The sequence below is a fragment of the Dermatophagoides farinae genome, unplaced genomic scaffold (assembly GCF_024713945.1).
Source record: "Dermatophagoides farinae isolate YC_2012a unplaced genomic scaffold, ASM2471394v1 contig7, whole genome shotgun sequence".
NCBI classification, from domain to species: domain Eukaryota; kingdom Metazoa; phylum Arthropoda; class Arachnida; order Sarcoptiformes; family Pyroglyphidae; genus Dermatophagoides; species Dermatophagoides farinae.
The window spans coordinates 198,709-223,739 of NW_027461522.1; the positions used below are offsets into that span (position 1 = coordinate 198,709).

Here is a 25,031-nt window from a genome sequence, read left to right on the forward strand (position 1 = left end):
AATACTATATCTTCTAAATGGTTTTTGATTACTAATATTTAATAATCGTAACAGTAATTTGAAAAGATCGGGAATAATGTGCTGCTTATTGAGAAACAAACGGTTAGTGAAAAAACTTCCATCTGATACTAAAAGTGACCTGTATGAATTTTTGTATACAAATTACCTTATAGCGTTTAACAAATGCGAACTAATAAAAAAATTAAGAAAAGAAATCGAAGCTTGTGTAGCAGTCAACGTTCCGTCGGTTGAGGAAGAACATCCTAAATTAAAAAAAATTTTAAAACGGTTGTACAGTAAACCATCAAAATATGAATTAAAGAAAAATATATACACTAAAGTACAGATGTATAGGCTAAACGAATAGGCAAACCTAATTACTTTGTTTAATGAACCAAGCTTTATTGATGATAATTAATCATATTTTAACAAGATTGAAGAAAGTATGAATTTTCCCAATTTATTGTGTACTGGGTCAATAATCATTTAAAAAGTTAGTTTAGCAAATAATGCGTGGTTTTAATTGATTCATCACCTTTATTAATTGTGGATTTGCTCCTTTGTACATTTTATAGCTGTTTAAAATTTTTTGATTAGATAAAGATAAATAGTTTCAAGTAAATTTGTATAAGAAAATGGTAGAGAAAAGTGTTAAAACAGCAGTTGAAGAAATAGAAAAAACCTACTATGATGGTAAAGGGAACTCGAACTTCACAGAAATCAAAACTAAAACTGGGGAAAGTAATGTCGTAGAAGAGAAACCTATAAAGACTTCCACCAATGTGCAAACCCAAGAAGTAGAAAAACCCACGCCTCAAAAAACATATTCGATAGAAAAGAAGATATCGAACAATAAAACTTCAGGTTCTGATAACATTAAAGTTGAAACGAGATATGACTATGAGCGCGATAGAACTGCTGCAGAACCGGTTTATAAAAATGACGAACACCATACCACAGAAAAATCAAACTCCATCCAAGGCATTTATAACAATATTAAAAAAAAGGTTTCAGACTTCATCAGTGGAGACCCCTCAACACCTAACACTCATCACACTCAAAAAAACAATCCAAATGCTGACCGAGGACGTCATGGTATAAATGAAACGTGTACTAGTACTCACATTCCCGGCTCATCAATGTATTCAGTACAATCTAAAACTAATAACCCATTAGGAGTAGTTCGAGCCAAGGGAACTAGTGGTTATAACCCAACCTTTATTATGCATGGTGAAAAGAGACAAAATGAATCACATGCCATGGGTACTCAAGCAGTCAACTATAACTATATTTCTGACTTGGACGGAGACAATACTAGATCTCGAAAATTATTGGGTGATTACGTGTCAAATGCCAAAACACAATATGATTTCCACGCGAAAAACCACAACGGCAGTCACTATTCTAAAACACCACATAACGAGTCAGGTCTAACTGAAACATTTAACCCAGCCTATCAGAAAATATCAGCTAACCAGTATGGTACGGGATACAATAAATCACAATTCGCCTCAAACGCAAAACAAGAAACAAACAACAATGGATGTGAATACACTTATACTTGTAAAACCCAGTGCGAATCGAATGCTAAGCAAAACAACAAATTAGGTGATATTGCGTACAAGGCAAAAACCCAAGTTGAATCTCAGGCTACTCAAAACCATGGTGGCATATATGATCCAAGAAAGGCATTTGCATTCCATAGTAAACGTATGAGTAACATGCCTGACGACACTAAAACTCAAGTAGAATCTCACGCAACCCACGCAGCTAACAAATTAGGAAACATGGCCAGTAATGCTAAAGACCAAGCAGAATCTCACGCAACCCACGCAGCTAACAAATTAGGAAACATGGCCAGTAATGCTAAAGACCAAGTAGAATCTCACGCAACCCACGCAGCTAACAAATTAGGTAACATGGCCAGTAATGCTAAAGACCAAGTAGAATCTCATGCAACCCACGCAGCTAACAAATTAGGTAATATGGCAAGCAACGCTAAAGACCAAGCAGAATTCCACGCAACCCACGCAGCTAACAAATTAGGAAACATGGCCAGTAATGCTAAAGACCAAGTAGAATCTCACGCAACCCACGCAGCTAACAAATTAGGTAATATGGCAAGCAACGCTAAAGACCAAGCAGAATTCCACGCAACCCACGCAGCTAACAAATTAGGAAACATGGTCAGTAATGCTAAAGACCAAGTAGAATCTCACGCAACCCACGCAGCTAACAAATTAGGAAACATGGCCAGTAATGCTAAAGACCAAGTAGAATCTCACGCAACCCACGCAGCTAACAAATTAGGAAACATGGCCAGTAATGCTAAAGACCAAGTAGAATCTCACGCAACCCACGCTGCTGACAAATTAGGTAATATGGCAAGCAATGCTAAAGACCAAGTAGAATCTCACGCAACTCACGCTGCTGACAAATTAGGTAACATGGCAAGCAATGCTAAAGATCGAATAAAACATGGAGCTAAAAAACTAGGAAACTTTGCAAATGAAGTCAAAGATCAAGTAGAATCTCATGCAACTCACGCAGCTAACAAACTAGGTAACATGGCCAATAATGCTAAAGATCAAATCGAATCAGGAGCAAAAAAAGCCGGAAATAAACTATCTGAAATGCTACAACCATCAAAAACGCAGTTCGAAACGCACGCTAAAGGAAAAGCTAAAAAAGTAGTTGAAAAACAAGCTAGAAACAAAGTAACAAAAAACAAAACAGCCGATCACGGCGACTCATCAAAGAAACAAATGGAAACCAACGCTAAAAATGATGGCAAAAATTTACAAAACGTAATCTCACCTTCTAAGAAACAACACGAAGTGGCTGCAAAAAGTATCGCCAATAACAACATCAACAATTTCGCTTCAAAAGCTAAGCAGCAATTAGACTCAAATGCTAAACAAGTTAAGAGCGCAGCTTCCAATTTTGCTTCAAAAGCCAAGCAACAAATTGACTCAAACGCTAAACAAGTTAAGAATACAGCATCTAAGCTCGGAAATGCAGTTGGAGACGCAATGAATTCTATGAAACACCAAATAGAAGCCGGAGCAAAGAAGGCAGGAACTGAAATCCGAAATATGTTCAACTCAACGAAAAAATAAACCACATTAAAAACAAAACATTTTTGCGTATTATGAATATCTATAAATAAGTAATCTAAGTATGTGACTAAAACACTAATAAATTGGTTGTAATTAATCTCTATCATAAATTAGTAAGTGGTGATTTCATCGATTCTTTTAAGTTATAAGTGTGTATAATATCTTCTATTGCATAAGAGATAACTGAGCTTTTAAAGAAGATATTATGTTATTGCAATATGTCGTTGTTATAAAATTTTACTATTTATGTAAATTCGAAATAAAAATGTAATTATCCGCATACAAACGAACAAAATTCATCAAGAACCAGATATAGAGGTTAGAGGAATGTACGTCAATACATTGAAGATTTATTTCATTAAACCGTAAAAAAAGATTAATTAAAAATATTGTTTTATTTTTGAATCAAAGGTTTACTCAAATATACAAGTATTAAATTACAATGTTATCATACTCCGAGTTATACAACTGGACTTATTTATCGCTGCAGCATATTTTGGGTAAAGATAAGCAAGACAACTCTTGTGATTTGGAAAATCTATTCACTCAAGTTCTTATTAAAATTCTAAAAAATGAATTCCAAAATGAAGGCCCGAATAAAGGGCTTAAAATGCTTCTTGATCTGTTAGACGTCAACAATATATTGCAATACGTCAATTTTGCTTTGCAAAAAAAACCTGCACTAGTAGAATCCTACTGGAAACTCATGGGAATACAGGTTAACCCTTTGATGTTGCGAGGTTATTACAAAAAAAATAAGGATTTTGTTGTTGTTGAAAAGAGAATACGAGATATTGACGCGTGTAAAAATTTGGAAAAAAATGATCATTACGATTTTCTAATTGAAGATAATTACCGGTTCGACATTAAGAATTGTCCGGGAAAACACAAATTTATTCACCATTGTTTTAGCGATGAATATCTGTTAATATATAGTTTGTACAAACAAGGAAATGACAAGTTACCTGACGAAATTATTAAGTACATCTATAGAACGCTTTTTTTAAGGCTCAAAAATGCAATATTGGAACAGGACGTTTTTCCCGCGACCGAAAAGCAGTTTGAATTAGCCATGAAACATAAAAGCAAGATTATCTTTTTAATGCCAAATTGTTCAGAGCGCGAAATACTCTACTTTTTAGAAACTAGATATAATTATGAACTCAAGGGTATAATATTTGTAGCTCGAGACAACTACGCTAAATATCTTTCTTTATCTACCCTTAGTGACAATTTCGCAAATCGGGCACCCATTCATTCTGATTTATGTGGACTCAACAGTATTGAAGATATAAAAAAATACGCCGGCATTCAAATAGAGGGCACTAAAATATTCGTTCACAGCACTGGGTTTATTGCTGGTGGCACTACTAAGAAAGATATTATCAACATTTATAATTATAAACGCGCTAAAGAAGATTGTGTTTATATGGATAGCGATTTTTACAAAGAAAGTATGAATGCCTTAAAAATTAATTCAAATTAAGTTGATTGGATGAGCTGATTAATTAAAATTTTTTAAATATAAAATTTTGAAAATTATTTACACAACTGCAGCTTTGTTTACAAAAATTAGATGTTTGTTGAACTATTGAAGATAAAGCTAAGATTGCAATATTAATGAATTATATTGAAGTGAGTTACGTTCAGATAGTACATTTTATAGTTAGGAAACAGTAGCCTGCTTGAGAAAAACATTTTATCTGCACATTCAGCCGTAGAATCTAATGAAAATAGGTTTGATGATCCTGAATTGATTTCAACTAGTGACTTAATTAGCTATGCTTATAACAAAATCAGTAAGGACCCTTCCAGCACGTTAGACGATTTTAAAGCCAATGCGGCTACTGACAATTCTGTCGGTCAAAACTTAAAAGCGTTACTGGAGAGATCCGTTTTAATGCTTCATTTATATTCGATAAATAATAAAAAAAAAGACATTGAGATTTCACAACTTAGCAGTCGTATGATTGAGCTGCAGTCCTTACTTACAACGTGTTTGGATAAAAATAAAAGTTTGGTAGATTTGCTCAGCGAACTAGATGAACAATACAAAAACGTTGCTGCTGACTATGATAGTTTTAAAGCAAAAAATCAAGCTGCACAAACAGCGCTTCAACTAGAGGTTAATAAGTTAAAATCCGAGAATCTTAAATTGGAAGAAAGTTTGTTGAAAACATTGAGTAGCCAAGAAAAAAAAATCAGTTTAAGCGAACAAAAGAAAGAGCTCGATCAAAAAAATCTTGAAATCAAAAACTTGAAAAACAAAGTCGAACAGCTAAACAATTATATAAATAGTTTGTTGAACAACAAGTCACAGTAAGTTTTCATCTGATAAATGTTTTTCAGCTCTCACCTGAAATGTGATTTCAGTTCTACTTCTGAAAATTTAATAGAGATTCCATCTGATCAATTAGTGTTAGAACTCAATCGCAAGTCCGAAGCGTTGCAAAACGACGTCATTAAATTGAAAAAGGTACGTTTCATCGTTTATTATTTTTTAGGTTATCATTGACTTAGTTAAAAACGCTAAATCTTGTTGAAAGCACAACCGTAAATACATCGCCATGATTTTATTTCTATAAAGAATTTGTGAAGTTTCTAGACATTATTCCAATTAAGCATAAGAAAATTTGCGAATCTATTATTCACTAACAAAAACACTTAAAAGCCTGTCTTCTGTAACATCAGTAAAGAAAATTAACTGTCTCAACTTATCAAACAACTCATCTATTTATTCATTAGATAATTAACATGTTTTACAAGAAAAAAAGCATTTTTTTAACTTTTATCTAATTTTTATAATATACCGTTTCATAGATACGTTTTATTATCATATAATAAACTTGTATATAAGTTATTACATTATTTAAAAAAAAATATACGAAAACTACCCGGACAAGCGTTTAAACGAAGTGTGTTAAATTAGCGTGAATTACACATTTGATCAAAAATAATTCGCAGTTCAATAATTATTACAAATGATGTGTTTTATATAATGAGTTGTGAAAAGAATTTATTCTGCACTCCAAGATAATATAAATATTTCGGAACACGAAGTTATTTGTTTGTAATAGCAATTATTATGCAATTGATGTTTGTATTAATATAACAAGTAAATGTTGATGAATTTGAGGTTATCTAGAAAAAAGTTCTGCTAGCTTAAAATAATAATATATTAAAATATTATTTTATCTATAAGTATGATAATGATCCTTGGCCAATTTGTCACCAGAGAGTTTTTATTTAAAAATAATAGTTAATGAACAAAATCGATACAATACTAGAAGAGTGTGAATGTTTACTTGTTTTATACGCTGAAGAAGGTTGTGATTACGACGTAAAAGAAGATAGAATAGTTATTAATTTCTCCAATGTAGACTTGGAAAAACACGGATTTAATAATACAACTAATAGAATTTTTTTTCCTTTTAGCTTTGAAATAGAAATTTATGTGGATTTGCTGACTACACTTCAATTAAATGAGCATGATATTTTTGACAAGATTTTAAAAATCACACTTGACTTATGGGAGTTCGATTCTTTTGTTCAAGAGCGTATTATAAAAAGTACGCAGTATGAATTATCGGAAAATGTCTCTGTGAATGATTACTTTTTGACTGAATTAGTAAATTTGTTGATTAGCAAGATTGTTGAAGAATATTGTTTACTATTTAGAAAAACTAGGAAAGAAGACACTAAAAAAAATGACCCTAATGATTCGATAGAAAAAAAAGAAAACACAGCTGAATCGCATAAAATAATTAATAAAGGTCATTCAACAACTGTTTTTAAGCCTTACGTCAAAGTTTATAGTTCCGACGAAATTATAGAACGTAAAAGCGTGTTCCAGGCTCATGTTGCTAATGTAAGAACAATAGAAGAAATAGAGTGTGTACTGAAATCTTTAGAAACAAACCCCCGTTTTAAAAGAGCTACGCACAACATTGTTGCTTACGTGATTTCGGCTAGTGATGCAAACCATGTAAAAAAAAATTACGACTCAGATGGAGAACATGGAGCTGGCTCAGGGCTTCATTGGTTGTTAAGCAAACTTAAAATAAAGGATGTGGTGGTTATTGTTAGTCGATGGTACGGTGGGGTTAAACTTGGTCCACAACGATTTAAAATAATCAATAGCTGTGCGCACAAAGCACTAATCGAAGCAAATTTAATTAATTAGAAATTGATTTTTTTATCTGTTACAGAATATTTGGCAGTTAAATAAATCTTGTATGCTAAATAATTCTACGTACTATGAACCAGATTTGTTAAGTAGAAGTCAGGATTTTTTTCTCTTACCATTATCTGATGACATCAAAACTGTGGCAATCCAGATTCTAGCTCGTTATTCGTGGTTGTATTGTGGTTGTCCAGCTTTGAAAATAAACCAGGCAATCAAAAAAATTGTTACTTTAATTACGCAAGGGAATAACATTGTAACGGCGCAGATTCCACGGTTGCTACACCTTGGGACGTTTGTAGTTTATGAATATGTTTTAGCAGAATTTCAATCTAAAAACGCTTCCATTATCACGTTCCCTAAACTTGAAACACTCGATTCAGATGACCTATTTCAGTCACGTGAATATGTATCTATATATTTGTTCAATCAACTATTCGCATGCTATTCAAAAGATGTACGTCGAACATTTAAAAAAGGAAATATGAGCGTATTTCATAATCTTAAACGACTAGCTGAACAGTCTTTAGAAACAACGTGCATCATCGTTTTTCCGGTGTATATGGAAGAAATTTTGTACATTACTGATTCGTCTGAAGCGAACAAAGAAGACTCTTTGTTTTACACTTTATTAGATATAATGAGTTCTCCGTCAAAACCGAATTGGAGCATATTAATTTATACCAGTATGAATGATATCAAACATGTTACAGTGTCCAAAATAAAAAGCAGATTACATATTTCAAAAAGCGTAATTATTCCTCATAAACTAAATTTTTTTGAGGCTCACGAATATATACATTTTTTGTCTACTTATTTAAAACGTTTGTTTAGGTCTACGTGCTTGTCTGTCAACTTTTTAGACGAGCTGGACACAGCTTTGCACCAGGCAGTAGATAAAAATATCTTTAAAATACGGTTGAGAGACAAATCTTGCTATAACTGCTTACAAGTTTCTGAAGTAAAAAGCAGGTACCAAGAGATTTACTCTGATTTGAGTGCCGAATTTATAAAGGACAGCGAGATTTTGTACTCATATTTTGCAAAAAGACTTTTGGCAACCTTTAACGAAATGTATAAATCTCAATATCCATTTAAAGAACCGATAGACGCAATTAACCCATTGCTGTTTTTTAACAAATATGAATTGGTACCACGCAACGCTAGTAAAACGCCGGCTACTCCGTTAAGCCAACGACACGTAATTGAAAGTACAACGCCTCTTTCGCAGAAAGAACTATACAGACAAGAAACCGAGCGAGCGACGTGCTACTCCGATATAAGAGTATCAAAGAATCCCCGAGGCCAAAGTTCATCAAATACACCTACTATATACACTCCTATTGATCTTTGTTCAGTAAATACGACCCCTCTTACAACTACTCCAGTTACACCCTTGAGTGCTTATAACTACGTGCCCGTTTCTGATTGCAAGCGGTATATGCAGGTTCTAAAAGGTTCTATCAGTGTTGATACTCCAGCAGAAGTTCGATTGGTAATTTTGCTCTGGTCGTCTTTAAGACTGATTGACCATTGTGTGCTTCGAGCTTTCTACGTCCTTTGTACAAAAGGCAAAATTCCTTTTATCTGTGGTGCTTCTTTGTTGTCTTCAAGCAAACTGGCGGAGGTTTGTCCAAATTTAAATTCCGAGCATGATTGGACAAACGAAGCTCTGGAAATAGCAGTATACAAATTGATCAAATGTAATATTTTACAGCTGTCTTATGCACAAATAATTTACGACTGTCCAGAAGAAAGTTATCTACAAAAACTAAAAGAACGATACTTAGGTCTAAAAGATTTCATGTTTAACCCGTTGATAATGCCGTACTATGAGCTATACTCTCACTTTGTCGGTACGGTTGTGCGTCGATCAGATCTTCTGCCTAAAGTGTTTAAAATAGGTACGATTCGGCAAATTATTAATTAAATCTAGTCCAATCTTGATGCAATGCTCAGTCTTTGTTTCGCAGAAACGATATCTTTTGAGACGTTAATATCGTCTTCGACAACCCATTGTATACTAATAACGGTTTTTGCGTTATTTAACGCTAATTCATAGCCGTCCATTGCGGCAAAAGCGAATTCGCAGGCAGCTCGATAACAGTAGCGAATGAAAACTAAAGATTTGTTTCTCGAAATTTTAATGCTTTCAACGGGTCCAAACAGACAGAACTTAGCTAAGATAATTTCTTCCATTGATTTATATCCTTTGAGTTGTGCTTCTATCGGAAAATCAATCAAAACTATGCTTCGGCACGAAGAATTGATCGAGCCAACGCCAATTTTATAATGATGGTTGCCTTTAGGCCGTTCACGTCCAAAGATATCCATTTTGTACGGTATTAAATCGTTGTCGTAAAGGGTGGGGAGGCGGTGGTGAAAATCACATTCTTTGCCTTTAAAGCATTGACCTTTGGCAAAATACAGGCAAAAAGGTTTGAAAATGTTTTTAAACCTCGTAGCTCTTGTAATGCCTGAGTGCTCGAACACGTTCAAACTGAATTCCGCCTTAGCTGCTCTCCGAATTTTCCGAGAGTTTACAAACGCGTAGCTGATGTTGTAGCCGTACCAAATATTGTACTCGCCTTGGATTGACGGGGTTTTCACTGCAAGTTTATCTTGCTGTACCGGAGCTTTGCGTCCCAATTGGCTCTCGTCAGGTGGGAAGTCGTGGTAAATGAACTTTTTGAAGTGCGCTGGAAGCGATCGTAAAGATTCTGGAGGCGTTAAATGCGGCAGCTTGAGCAGCCACTTGGCGTATGCAATCTCTTTTGTGTCACACGTATTGTTGTCACTGTCAGATTTTTGTTTTTCGTTGGTTGCGGGCTCAACTTGCTGATCGTCTAATTTCTCTTTTTCGAATACATCTGATTTTGAGTTTTTTTTGATCAAGTTTTTCAATTTTTTTTTTTCCAGTTTTTTGACTTCGGTTTTCTCTGCTCTGAAGACGTTTTCGTCTGCAGCGCTGGGTGAATATTCTTCGATTTCAAAATTTATACTCCTCGTTTGCGCTTTAACTGTTGGAAGTAACGTTTCAGTATTAGGATCCATACATTTATTAAAGACTGCGGGCGTCTTTATTTTTTTAATTAATTAATTTAAATTTATTCGTACTGGATTGGATGTTCCTGATTTTAATTGGTTCACACGTAAAAATTATTGCTCAACGTCTGTCTTCGTGGGACTACCAGTTTGTCCCTGCGAATGTGTTTAAACGTGACCACATCTTGCCTGGAAGAGGAAATTACTTCAGCATTATCGACACTTATGAAACATTTCTGATGTGTTCAGACAATATGCGTCACACATCCTTGAGCATTGTAGTGAATGCTATTTTGGACGATTCCGGTGTTTTCGAAAACAAGAGTTTAGAAGACATCTGCCGTCAGATGCAGGTATGTTTGAGTTCCTAAATAAAAAAGTTCTGTAGGAAACGCAAAAAATTATCAGCAATTTGCAAAATAAATGTTTATGCCTGACGAGATTTGACTTCACTCAGCAAGAATTTGAGAAATATTTGAGCAAATTCACAATTCCCTCGTGGCATAACTATTTTTTGGAGCTTTCCTACGCCGTTGCATTGCGCAGTACTTGCATTTCGCGTCGAGTGGGTTCTGTAATTGTCAAAGACAGAAAGATCATTTCGACGGGTTACAATGGAACACCGCCCGGCATGTTGAATTGCAACAGGCACGGTTGCAAGGTGTGTGACAACCCCATAAAACCCACTGGCAGTAAGTACAATAGCAACTGCATCTGTGTTCATTCCGAGGTTAACGCCATCATGCAGTCTCCCAGAAAAAACCTAGAAGGCGCGTCTATTTATGTAACGAACAAGCCGTGCAATGCCTGTTTTTTGACTATTATCAGGTCTGGAATCAAGCACGTCTACTACTCAGAAGAATACAACACGGATTACGGAGATTTACAAGCCGCTTTGGACAGTAAGTTTACTAGACTATATTATTTATAGATAATTTAATTGAAATGACGCAGATCAAGTATTTGCCTAATATGTTGTTGAACGAAGAAGAGGTAAAAAATCATAAGTTAATTTGAGCGTCTGAAATTTTATTTATGTAGATTTATTATTTTTATCGCTAATTAATAATAGAATTATAAAATTTTCAATCATAATAAAAATTTTTTCTCCGAACTTTTATTATTTGAAATTTATATTAATTGAAAATGGGGTTTTCTAGTTTGTGCTGTTGCGGAAAAAGAAAGAAGTCTGGATTGAATTCGAAGAACGAGACATGTTCTACGTCCGAATTAACCCAAAATAATATAACTTACTTTGGCGACTACTCTAATGGAGTTTATACTGTAAGCGACGTAGCCGACGAAACCGACAAAAGCAACGCAATCAACGAAGACAACGTTTTCAAAGAGACAGCGCAGGAAGATAAGAACGAAATAACAGATGAACAGGCTGAACCATCGCGCTTGGACAACCGCCCTCAGTCTTCGGAAGTTCTGTAGGAAACGCAAAAAATTATCAGCAATTTGTAAAATAAATGTTTATGCCTGACGAGATTTGACTTCACTCAGCAAGAGTTTGAGAAATATCTGAGCAAATTCACAATTCCCTCGTGACACAACTATTTTTTGGAGCTTTCTTACGTCGTTGCATTGCGCAGTACTTGCATTTCGCGTCGAGTGGGTTCTGTAATTGTCAAAGACAGAAAGATCATTTCGACGGGTTACAATGGAACACCGCCCGGCATGTTGAATTGCAACAGGCACGGTTGCAAGGTGTGTGACAACCCCATAAAACCCACTGGCAGTAAGTACAATAGCAACTGCATCTGTGTTCATTCCGAGGTTAACGCCATCATGCAGTCTCCCAGAAAAAACCTAGAAGGCGCGTCTATTTATGTAACGAACAAGCCGTGCAATGCCTGTTTTTTGACTATTATCAGGTCTGGAATCAAGCACGTCTACTACTCAGAAGAATACAACACGGATTACGGAGATTTACAAGCCGCTTTGGACAGTAAGTTTACTAGACTACATTATTTATAGATAATTTAATTGAAATAACGCAGATCAAGTATTTGCCTAATATGTTGTTAAACGACGAAGAAGTAAAAAATCATAAGTTAATTTGAACGTCTGAAATTTATTTACGTAGATTTATTATTTTTATCGCTAATTAATAATAGAATTATAAAATTTTCAATCATAATAAAAATTTTTTTTTCAAAAATTTTTTTTCCAAACTTTTATTATTTGAAATTTATATTAATTGAACATGGGGTTTTCTAGTTTGTGCTGTTGCGGAAAAAGAAAGAAGTCTGAATCGAATTCGAAGGACATAACATGTTCTCCGTACAAATTAACCGAAAATAATATACTTCACTTAGCCGGTTACCATTACGACGACTACTCTAATGACCTTTATACTGTAAGCGACGAAACCGACGAAACCGACGAAACCGACAAAAGCAACGCAGTCGACGAAGACAAAGTTTTCAAAGAGACAGCGCAGAAAGATAAGAACGAAAGAACAGATGAACAGGTTGAACCATCGCGCTTGGACAACCGCCCTCAGTCTTCGGAATCAGATCCTGAAAACGGGTCTGACCTGGACCAAAACTTTGGAAACGATTTCTTTGCCAACCCAAAGGAATCGAAACAAAAACTTTTACAAAATAAAACTTTATCACTCGAAAAACTCGCAGTCTCACTTTGGCAATTGTTTGTGTTTGAGCACATCCTGGCTCGCTTAAAAAACACTACTCCTTCACCTGACTTCTTAAAAGCTTTGACCTACGAATGTAGTATAGCTCACTCTCGTCCCGAGTTCGCATTACTTGCCGAGCTTTTCGAACGCGAAGACACTGAGCAGACTAGAAATGAAATCGTCGAAGTTTGTGAACAACTTGCAATCTGTGTTGTGAATGCTACAGAAGAACAAGCCCCGATTTAATTAAAGACTTATTTCCAAAGCAAGTAAATTAAACTCTCGATTATCAAATGATTTTTTGTGTTGTGACTGTTACTTGTTGCTTTTCTATATAACTTTACATTTTTGAGCCTTTATACAGTAAATAGTAGTTAACTATATTAATTCACCTTTCATTGCGTAGCAATTGATAGTTTTGCTCGATAAAAAGAGCTATCTGATTAGTGTAATATTGAGTTCTTTTTTTTGTGTTAGCGGTCGCTACGTCGAAAATAGCCGGCAGTGTTGCGTCCCGACCTTTGAGTTGAATGGCGTAAATGTCGCCTTCTTTATTGGTGCCTATGGAAATGTTCGAAATGCACGCTAGGGTTTCGCTATACGTGGGGTCGAATACCAACTGTTCCTCGAAGCATTCACCCGTTTCCGGTTGCTCCGTCTCGTTTCGTTTAGTTTGACCGCAGAAGACGCCGAGCGTGACGAAATAAGGCTGGTTCAGCAGAGAAAAAAAACAGTTGGTTTTAGCACTCATCTGGCGAAAACTTTGAATTAGAGCTATCACCAGCACGCTGCAGGCGTCCAGCAAAGCGCCGTCGTGTTGGTGGAGCCTCAAAAACAACTTTAAAAAAAAGACTTTCTTTCCGCGAATTATGCATAAAGACTCCAGGTGGATCGCCGAGCTCTCTGTTATCAGTTGTTGCAGAGTGTTTTGAATCTCGCAGAGTTCGTGTTTCGGAGTAGAAACGGATTTTTGTTTGGCCGGAAAGTAGACGAGATCTGATTGTACGAAGCAAATCGACAATTTCCCTCGGTTGGGTTGTTTGGGCGACGGCACAATGGTTGCTGCTTGAATTTCGCCAGATACCACAGTTTTGCCCAGCTCCACCGTGATATAGTTGTCTACGCGGCTGGTAGTTAGCTTAATTTCTCGAGAATCGCCAAACTTGCGAGAGTCTATTCTCAAACCGCTGCCTAGCAGGGCCTTTTCTCTGCTCTGCAGCTGTAAGTCCATTATACAAATAAAAAATTAAGAGTAAATTTTCGTATAAACACAAGCTAAATACGTTTATAAGTTTAAACAATAAAATAAATTAACAAATGAGAAATTACTGTTAGCGAATGTAAATTGATTTAAGAATTATCCCTTCAACTTCTTCTTTGGGCGAAGTTGCGAAGAATGACCGCACTTTCTCTTGCGACAGTTGGTAGCACGAGGATGGAGACGGGCATAACATTTACGACAAATCATCTTTTCACAGTTGTATTTTTTAGCTAAAGCGGCGAGAGTGGGCTCAATTGTAACACCACCTCCTCTAAGACGAAGCACTAAATGAATTGTGGATTCTTTCTGGATGTTGTAGTCGGATAAAGTGCGGTTGTCGTCTAGTTGCTTACCAGCAAAAATAAGTCTTTGCTGATCCGGAGGAATTCCTTCTTTGTCTTGGATTTTGGTTTTGATGGACTCAATAGTGTCATTTGGTTCCACCTCCAGGGTAATGTTCTTTCCTGTTAGTGTTTTCACGAAAATCTGCATCATTACGCGAAAAAATTTATAATATCTATGATGAAATTATATTTAGACAAAACGCTAATCTGTGTTTTAATTACTGAATTACTCGTGACTAGATTTATTAAGCCCAGTAAGTGTTGTGTTTTACTTTTATTTCTTTCTATAATGGCTTAACATATTTTTACACTCATCCCAGAGAATTAGTTTCTATTTTTATTTTAGTTTCAATAGATTTTTTTTTGGTTTTATTTTAGATTTAGCTATAAATATTTCGTTGTCTCTCTGCTAGCGATAGTTGCATAGTTTCCATGAGACGAGGGTTTTAAACACCACTTTGTAACATGACCGAAATGACTAAACCACAAATTCAAAACCTCATCGATCTTGAGCAAGACCATTCTTTTCTAACGTCTCACTTCGACTTGATTTTAGACAAAAACGTTCAGTCAAAACTAAATGTTGACTATAAAGAATTAATTTTGATGATACGACAGTTCGACGACGAAACTTTGTTTCGCTGTGCCGAAGTTATCAACTATCTGGTGGACAAAAGAAAAATTAAAAACGAAATTAAACCAATTGAGACCCTGATCGGTTCTGCAAGTATAAGCAAAAAAAAACCAACTGAGAATTCAAACGAAGCGCTACGATACGCAGCATTTTCCACCGAGATGCCTGCAGGCGATCCAGATAAAATTAAAAGTGAATATTCAACGGGCCCAGAGGCGGAAAATGTGGCTGAAAATCGAGCTTTCGCTAAAAACATTGACAGTTTAGACTCAGAAAAAACAAATTCACAAGTCAACGCAAATTCAACCGAGAACACCACTCCTTTTTCGGACCAACCAGCTCAGATAGAAAATTCTCCAAAAGAAACCAAGCTAGCTTGGACTGAATCTCTGAGCAAAAAAAAAAAAAGATGTAGTTCTACTGGTAGTACGCGCACAAGAATGCGGTGGACGTTTGAAGAAACCTGTGTTTTGATCGAGGGGCTGAATTTGTACGGCGTAGGCCACTGGAACGCTATTTCCAACATGCCGGAAATGAACCGTTCAAACGTGCAAGTTAAAGATCGTTACATAACGCTGATTAAAGGCGGGTATATTCAGTTTGTAGATAACAAGTTTACAATTTGTGACTCAGCTAAATATCTAAATTATTGCGGATAGCCGCCAACATGTTCTTTATTTCATTTTATTCTATTAAAAAAAAAATTGAATCTGAAGTGCACAAATAATCTCATGGAAGAAATCGAAGTTTCAGATGAAAGCGAAGGTGAAATTCGCGATCCCAATTACTCCCGATTTTTATCTGGACCGGGAAAATTGCGGTCCAAAGTTTTTCACAAAGAACAGCCTTGCATGGCCAAACACAACTTATCAGAAGAATCTAAAATTTGGATACATAACCGTCGGATCAAACGGCTGTTGTCGAAGACGACAAACGAAGCTGAAAAAGAAAAATTACGAGCCAGACTTATCTCATCAAGCCTGGAACAAACGTTGCTGAAAAATAACATGAGCAAGTTTCTTTCGCCTGCGCTGAAAGTTGAATTCACCCAGTTACTCAAAGATAGAATTAGAAATAAAATTCAAGCACTCAGAGCACACAAAAACTCTGACACAGTCAGATCAACGTACAACGACATTCTCGTCAAAAACCAGTCATTGCGATACATACTAATCGAGAACGACTTGGGTGATCTAGAAAGATTCATTTTTTCCGCGATTTCTTACTTGTCTAATAAATATATAAATGAATAAGCAATAATTTCGCAATATTTTTGTATGCTTTTCAAAAACTCTAGTTACAGCTTGCTAAATGAGACTTTTACAAGCATGTTCGTTGGCGAAAGCTCTCCTCTTTGCGCAAGCGTTTAGAAGAAGCAAAATGACAAACAATTTTCTTGGTATTTCGGATGACGTCGACTTAGATCCAGAGTTTTTTTGCCCTACCTTTGACCCAAAAGAGTATATCGAAATTACGGACAGTCTAGCGCTGTCGATATACAATTTCAAAGTTAAGACTCGACTCAGTGCGAAAAAGCCTCAATTAATCAACGATATGACGCTGAACGAGCAGACAAAACTGCTAGACTCACTAACTCACTCTACCCAAGTTTTAAACCAATTTTGCCAGTCAAACAAAAAAAACCTAAAGGGCGCTTCCGACCAAAAAAGCGAAGTACTCAACATCTTGTTCGACAGTCTTAAAAAACAATTCGACAGCACAGGGCTTAAAACCGCGATGAAGCAAACATTCAACAAAGATAATTTCGAAAAGTTTCAAGCTGCGGCGGACGAAATACAGACTCTTTTGCCGCATTGCGACGCTGGGCCGGAAATCCAAGATGAATCTTCGCAGCAAAAAGTAAAGTTTCCCGGCGGTCCTCTTTTATACACTTCGGGTTTTTCACTGGGAAAATGGTTGACTGATATGGTTATACAGAATATGACCTCCGCTGATCCGGGCAAGTCAGCTACAACTTCCTTAATCGGGATGACCGCCGCTATGTCGATAGTAAGCATAGTTGAAATTGCAGCTTCCATAATTATTGACGTTGTGCCGCCGAAAATTCCTCCTCCATTCTGGATTCTCTGGAGTTTGCCGTGTGTTCCTTTGTTGACATCCACAAACTGCATGTTCAGTGTTCTCTATCCTGTTTCTCTAACCCATTTTGTCGGGGCTGTAACAAACGATCACGTACTCGACGGCAGTTTTGATAACTTTCCGGCGAAATACGCCGCCAAGGTCGGTAGGACTTCTGAAGCTAAATATCTAACTTGCGCGTCTGCGTATTTTGGAATGCTATGTGCAAAAAATTATCCTTTGTGCTGGATTCCCCTGGGTGTGCAAGAAGCTATGACATTTCCAATGTGCTTTATGCACTGTTTACTAACTCTGGTAGCTTGTCCTGGGTTTTGGATCGACGATATTATAGGACCGTGTAGCATGGTTTCCGCACCGCCGTTTTGCGCGTTTAGTTTGTATGTAAATTATACTCGAATACCACCACAGTACATTTCCTTCAACGACTCTCACCCGTACCCACGCGACTGCGCTCCTTATGATAAAGATCTTGATGTATACAAAGATCCAAAACCTATTGATGTTCCAGAAGAAACCGCGCGTAAAAATAACGAGTTCATCAAAGACTACTTAAACAAGAATAGCGAAGTCTGGAAAAAAGCCGACGAAATCGTTAAAAAGCTTCAAAACGAAGCCAAACACAAAAAACCTCAGCAAAAGGATGACTTTTGTGACTGCAAAAACTTCTGCAAAATATACGATGTTAATTATCATGATCCAAACAATCCATGCAACGACTATTGCCTTGAAAAATGTCGAAACGACGTAATGAAAAATCTGATTCAATTTCATACTAACCTTGATCAAGACTAAAGTTGATCTAATAAATTAATTCTGTTACGCTTTTGAAAAGCACCTTTTACTATTCTCTTACGAATTACCGACTTTGACGGGACATGGCTGTTGTCTACTTTTCGCAATTGCAATTTTGGGTCAGTAAACAGAGCTGCGCTGTTATGTTCGTCGGTGTCGTCGCTGATCTTCATTCCCTTAGCTTTAACCACTGGTTCGCCGAGCCCTAGATGTCTCAGCGGTTTTGCCATTAACTTAATATCATCTTCTTCTGTGATTAACGTTGAAATCATTTCGACGTATTCGTTAAACTTCTTTTTACGTTTTTCGAGTTCTATCTTGTGTTTCTCTTTGAGCTGCTTGTCCGTGTCGTTCAACAATGTAGGATAGTACGGAAAACTGATGTATACCTCTTTTTGTGCTTCTTTAAACGAAATTGGTTTCAAAATAACATTCGTGGGCTGACTCCACAGAAGGTTATGTTTGCACTCGATGTCGCAGCACTGCTGGTACAAAAGGGCGTTCGTGTCTGTTTGAATTTTTGGATCAAACATCAGTTCATCTAAAATAGCTTCTATTGCAAGGCTCTCCCATATCGTATCGACTTTGTCGTTGGAGTGTCCAATGTTTCTATTGTATTCTGTGAGTCTGTCTAATGAAATTATTTTTTTGAGTTTCTCCTTTCTCTCTGCGAGGTGATCTTGTATGTTTGAGAAGTCGAAATAATCGTCAATATTGATATCCATTTATTATGGTGCAATTAGACTGGTTTTATAAGTTACTTAATAACCAATAATGATTTATCAGCACACTGGCTGTAGGTCTTTTTGCGTAATTATAACATAAGCATTCGTTTATAAAAACTTTGCAAGCGTTTGAGCAACTTAAAGCTGAAACTTTTTTTGAATATGGAGTGTTATGCAAAATGGGAAAAGTATTCATATTTGAGTTGGTCCATTTTTGGGCTTCCACGAGCTGTTTAACATTTTTTACATTGAATAGTTTAGTTTGAGTCAGTAGTTCATAAATTATACAGCCTAGTGACCAAATATCTCCGGAATATGACATGCAAATTCCGTGAAGTGCTATTTCAGGCGCTCTGTACGGCAGTGTAACGACGTTTCGGGAAGCTTTTCTACAATTACATCTGCAATCAGCATCTTCATTTATACTTTCGTTATCGCTAGACAACAGTTTTCGACTTAGTCCAAAGTCCGCTACGGCGATTCTCGAATGATCAGACGCAAGCAAAATATTCGATGGTTTTAAATCTCTGTGAACGTAGCCGGCTAAGTTCAAGTTCAATATGCCTGTCAAAATCTCGCGTGTTATTCTTCGAACTTCAACTTCCAAAAAACCAGAAGATCTTTTTGCTAATGCTTTCTCTAAATCGGTGCTGTAATAGTCAAGCAAAATGAATATTTTGTCGTCTTCTAACATTCCGGCTTGATAAAACGAAACGATACCCGGTTTATTTTGCATTATCTTTAATACTTCTATCTCTCGAATTATGTTTACGTTCAAACCGTAAACAGTTTGGCCAAAAGGGATTATTTTCATGGCACATCTCACCATTTTTTTATTTCTCTTTACTTTAGAACTAGTTGCTGCTCCTTTATTTGGAACGTCTATGTTTTCTTTATCAACTTCAGCTTCTTCGCTCAAGCCGATTATGTTTCTCTTGTCAAGATTATGTGACAAAAAAAATTTATCATCGCTCGATAGTTCTAAAATCACTTTCAAGATCAAACTAGTCGAGCAACTCGCTATGACTTGCTCAACCTGAATTTCGTTTTCAAAATCTGGTAGTTTAATAGTTTTTTTCATTGTAATTAGTTTTTCTATAGAACCACATTCGTACGTAGACATTTATAAATAAATATTTATATCTAGACAAATGAAGAAAATCAATTAACCACCACTAGTATAGAAGGTCTAACTAAATGAATTCAGATTATGAAATCTCACTGTAGTGAGTATTTGTTTAAAAATTTGCAAATACAGTTATACAGAGAAAAATTAAAATCAAGCTGTTCAGAATTTACGGTATGATTCTCCTGCGTAAGTGCAGTTGGAGCCGAGTTCTTCTTCAATTCTTAATAGCTGATTGTATTTGGCAAGACGTTCACTACGGCATGGCGCACCAGTTTTGATTTGTTTAGTTCCGAGACCAACAACGAGATCAGCTATGAAGTTGTCTTCAGTTTCGCCGGACCTGTGTGAAACCATGACTCCCCAACCATAACTTTTCGCAAGAAGTACAGATTCAATAGCTTCGTAAACGGTACCAATTTGGTTAACCTTGAGCAACAAAGCATTACAAGCGTCTTTTTCGTGGGCAAGCTTAATACGCGTTTTGTTCGTTACTAAAAGATCATCGCCTACGATTTGAATGCGTTTACCAAGAGTTTTGTTCATTTTGGTGTAAGATTCGAAATCATCTTGGTCGAATGGATCTTCAATTGACACAACGTCGTATTTGTCGACGAATTGTTCGTAAAGAGAAATCAATTCTTCTCCCGTGAGCCACTTAGATTTGTCGCTATCAGGATTCTTAAAGTCAAGATCATATTTGCCTTCCTTGTAAAATTCGCTGGCAGCAATATCGGAGGCTATTTTAACTTTTCCTTCGTAACCAGCTTTCTTGATAGCTTCCGTTAGGATTACCAAAGCTTTCATATTGTCTTGAATGTTTGGCGCAAAACCTCCTTCGTCACCTACGTTGGTTGCATCCTGTCCATATTCCTTCTTGATTAAACCTTTCAAAGTGTGGTAAATTTCAGAACCCATTTTCATTGCTTCGACGAAGTTTTTCGCTCCAATAGGCATGATCATGAATTCTTGCATGGCTAGTTTGTTTCCAGCGTGTGAACCTCCGTTGATAACATTGAAAGAAGGTACTGGCAGGGTAAACTTATTAACATCATTACCAGCAAGTTTGGCAATGTATTTGTACAAAGGCATTTTCAAGTAACCTGCAGCAGCTCGACATACAGCCATGGAAACTGCGAGAATAGCATTTCCTCCGAGCTTGGCTTTGTTCCAACCCCATTCGTTCTTAGAACCGTCGAGTACTTGAGACATATACTCATCAATACCTTTTTGATCAGTTACATCTTTTCCGATCAAAGCTGGTCTAATGATTTCGTTCACATTTTTAACGGCTTTTGAAACACCTTTGCCCATGTAATCAGAACCTTTATCTCTGAGTTCTAATACTTCATAAATTCCGGTCGAGGCTCCTGAAGGAACAGCTGCACGATAAACGCCAGATTCAGTGGTTAGATCAACTTCGACAGTTGGATTTCCTCTGGAGTCGAAAATAGATCTAGCAACAATATTCTTTATAACACTCATTTTATTTAGCTATTTTATAATACCTTAAAAAAGAATTAATACACACACGTCCGTGACAGAACATTTAACGTGCGTAGAATAATCTCAAACTGCGCAGCGCAACACAAGATGATTCAATTAATAAAACAAAATTAGTTTCATATGCTTCTTGCAATGTTTCATAATTAGCTTCGTTGTATGCGTATGACTCAGCCATTTGTACTTGTATTCGTTTTAAAATAGCATCTGCAATTATTCCAAGATTTTTTTCGGTGTTTATAAGAGTGTAAACTTCATTTAGATCCATAGTGTTGATCATCTTATGTGAACAGTAGGGCGCAAGGCAAAGAATTACTCGTATATCAAATACGATGCTTGGAGGAAATTGAAGGTGGTTTTTTAAATCTTCTACTTTAGTTTCCCAGACCTCTCGATCAAGCACGTCGATAAATTCGTACTCAGGATCTGTTTTTGGCAAAAAATTATTAATTGATAAGTATCCTTGTGAGATAGACCTTCTTAGAGATAGTTGAAGCCACATGTGCTTAAATGTTTTACTAGGCTTTTCCACGTGAACGTACATTATGTTAATTGATAAATTCAAATGCTCTAACAAAGCAGATAGAAATTTTGATCCGAGTCCTTTTCGCTGATACGGCGGCATTATCATGTATTGAGATATTCTCAATTTCTCTGACGGCAGAGAATAAAACTGGTAAGCTGAACAAAATCCCAAGATTTCTACGGGCTTTCCATAATCAAATAACAAGTCGTAAGTTAGTTCTACTTGAGTATCGCGTTTTAAAAACGAGAATAGTTCTGACGATTTAGAAGAGTTATTAATGTTGGAAGGAACAGCAAGTTTTTTACTAGCCTCAAAATCTTTAAACGTAGTGGTGAACGCGCTTGGGTCTTCCAAGAAACGGATCAAAAGGAAGAAACGCCAGCGCCAGCAAGGTTTGATCTCTGTCAAATCAGAAATGAAAAACCTCATCATCCACTCAATTCGACGCTGAACAACAAAAAATTTGTTTTGTGGGTCTAACAACATGTTAGTTCCTATTTCGCAGACATAACAGACGTTCTCTCCGGATGCATCGTCGAAGTTGGTTTTTATAGAACCGATAACAGCTCCAGGTATATTGAAGTATGAAAGAATTTGACGCGCTTTCTGATCAGCGGGAGACTCACTTTTAGCACTCAAATCTTTGCTGCCGTTGATAGCTTGGTTTTCACACTTATTCGTGTAAAGTTCAAAGCTGTGCAAAAGCATTCTGAACACTTCTTCACAGAGGAACTCGCCAGGAAAGTTGAAAAGCTTTTCAACACGCTTGACTAAGCTTGAAACGTTTGAATACTGATCATTTCCCATAGGAAACGGCGGTTGAGCAAAAATATGCATGTCAAACGTAGTTGGGATGTAGCAAATATTAATTCTGAAATCTGCCGGCCATTGGACGGAAACGTTTGGTTTTATGTATTGGTGAAAATACGTTGCCGGATACCCTGGTGAATTTATTACCTAAAAAGTTACGAGTATCGCCACTTACTGAATTAAAACTTTCAATATCTTTACATGGGTGAAAGCGAATATGTTTTGCCAAATTGTTAGGCATTTTATTGTCTACGTCAGGCGTCTCTTCAATAATTCTTAACTCAAAAAAGCAGATATAGAATAATATTATTAGTTGGAATTATTATTTTACACGAAAAATAAAAGTATCACTGTTACGTACAGATAGGCCCAACACCACTAATAACAATCTGCGAATAGACTTTAGCGATGAAAAATCCGTCAAACCAAATAAATATATATGTATAAATTAAAAAGAAAATAATCTCCTATAAATAAATCAATTTCAGCTTCGATACAACAAATCTGAACGTAAACTGCTCAATACTCGCTTAATTTTTTTTTAACGAACTATTTTACAAATCGATGATATTTAAGAATGAATCATTATGATCAGAAGCTAATTCAGGAGTCTTATGAATTGTTTCTTCAGATATTGTCCAACAAAAAGTTGCCGTCAAAAAAACTTTTGAAATTGCACGTTTTAGTCAACCAAAAACTTATCAATTTAATAAGTAAAGAAGCTCAGACCCACAAAAATAATGTCTATCTTTCTTCTCTTTTATTGGCGATGCCGAACAAAAAATCCAAGAAAAAGCTGGTCCATAACGAGATAAGTGACGAGTTGATGATTTTCATTCCACATTGGAAAAAAAAGAAACAACTTATGCATGAGTCTGTCATATTTCTCGAGTCTGAATTGAATCAGGAAAGTACTATGTCGTCTGACAACGCAACACCCACAGTTGAGAAAATAAATTCAAAGTTTGAACTCATTAATACAAAAGGATCAAGCAAAAATTTAAAAGTTTGCAAACAATTGCCTACAAAACTGAGTCATAGTGGGAATACTAAGGCGTTTTCTATTGTTTCAAATGACAGCATTTCTTTAGAAAACGCAAAAGCTAAAACCAAGCTAAGTGAAAAACCAGTTTCCAAAAACTTGGTTGATCAAACAATAAAAAAATGCTCGACTAAGAAAAATCTGGTGACACATCCGAAAAGTCTTGTGAAAACAAATCCCCCTCTTAAGAAAAAACACCATACAAAAGCTCTCCTAGACACGGCAGGTAATTCTCCAAAGCTTAACACTCCACAGTCAGGTCGTTCTACCGCTAATGAAAAAAAACAAAAATTCATAGCCGAGATGAACAATTACTTGTGTGAGAATTCTGCCACATTAGCGGCAAAGCCCATAATTTTATTTGATATTGAAAACAAAAGCTCAAGCTCTTCAATTTGGTCAGATGTTGACATAAGTAAACTGCCTCAACCAAATGTATTGACAGAAATAACGAAATACTTAGTTCCTACGAATGAACACCAAACTGTAAAAGAAGAAAAAGATGACTCTACGAAAACTAAGGTAAAATCGATTCTAGACCCAAGTAAACTTCATAAAGTACTGATTTGCACTCGCGCTCTGGGATTTGACGACGACAACTTGACCAATATTAATAAGATTGTGATATGCACAGTAATGAAATGTATACAATATTTCATAGAGAACAGCAAGTCCAACTTCATAAATTTGGACGAATCTGTAAACCACATTATTAAAATAAAAACAAACGGTACCGACTACTCAGAATTTTACCGGTTCGTGAAAAATCACCCTACGATAATTAAAGCATTGAGTGAAATTTATCCTTCGCACGATGAACAAATAAAATTAAAAGAAATAGAAGACTTGTCAGAATACAGTATAGCGGACAAGCTTTTGTATCATATTTCGTTTATTCCAGAAATTAAATTAATTCAAAAACTGATCTCTTCGACAGAGTCTCTGATCAAAATCAGGGGCGAAACTATTATTAAAACCAAAAGACTCATTAACTACTTGCAGAACTGTTGCTTATCTCTGCATTCTGGGGGCGCGTTTCGTGAGTTTTTACAAACACTATTGAAATTAAGCAATATTATTAATTTCGTCGCTTACAACAACCAAAATCTAAGTCCAAACGACTTAAGTAAAAAAATTCACACTTCAATAAGTAGAATATCGCTTAGAGCGATTAAGA

General features: G+C 36.1%; 1 protein-coding gene across 1 annotated transcript; it reads right to left on the minus strand.

Moving 5' to 3' along the window:
* Window positions 1–20,135: 20,135 nt before the first annotated feature.
* Window positions 20,136–21,458, minus strand: LOC142598097 (uncharacterized). The gene has a single exon (XM_075735059.1). The coding sequence runs from the start codon at window positions 21,456–21,458 to the stop codon at window positions 20,136–20,138; it is 1,323 nt and encodes a 440-aa protein (XP_075591174.1).
* Between the last annotated feature and the right edge of the window lie 3,573 nt (window positions 21,459–25,031).

Bases quoted from the DNA above. Each gene is read 5' to 3' on its own strand.
- LOC142598097 (XM_075735059.1), bottom strand. From the start codon at position 21,458: ATGAGTGTTATAAAGAATATTGTTGCTAGATCTATTTTCGACTCCAGA.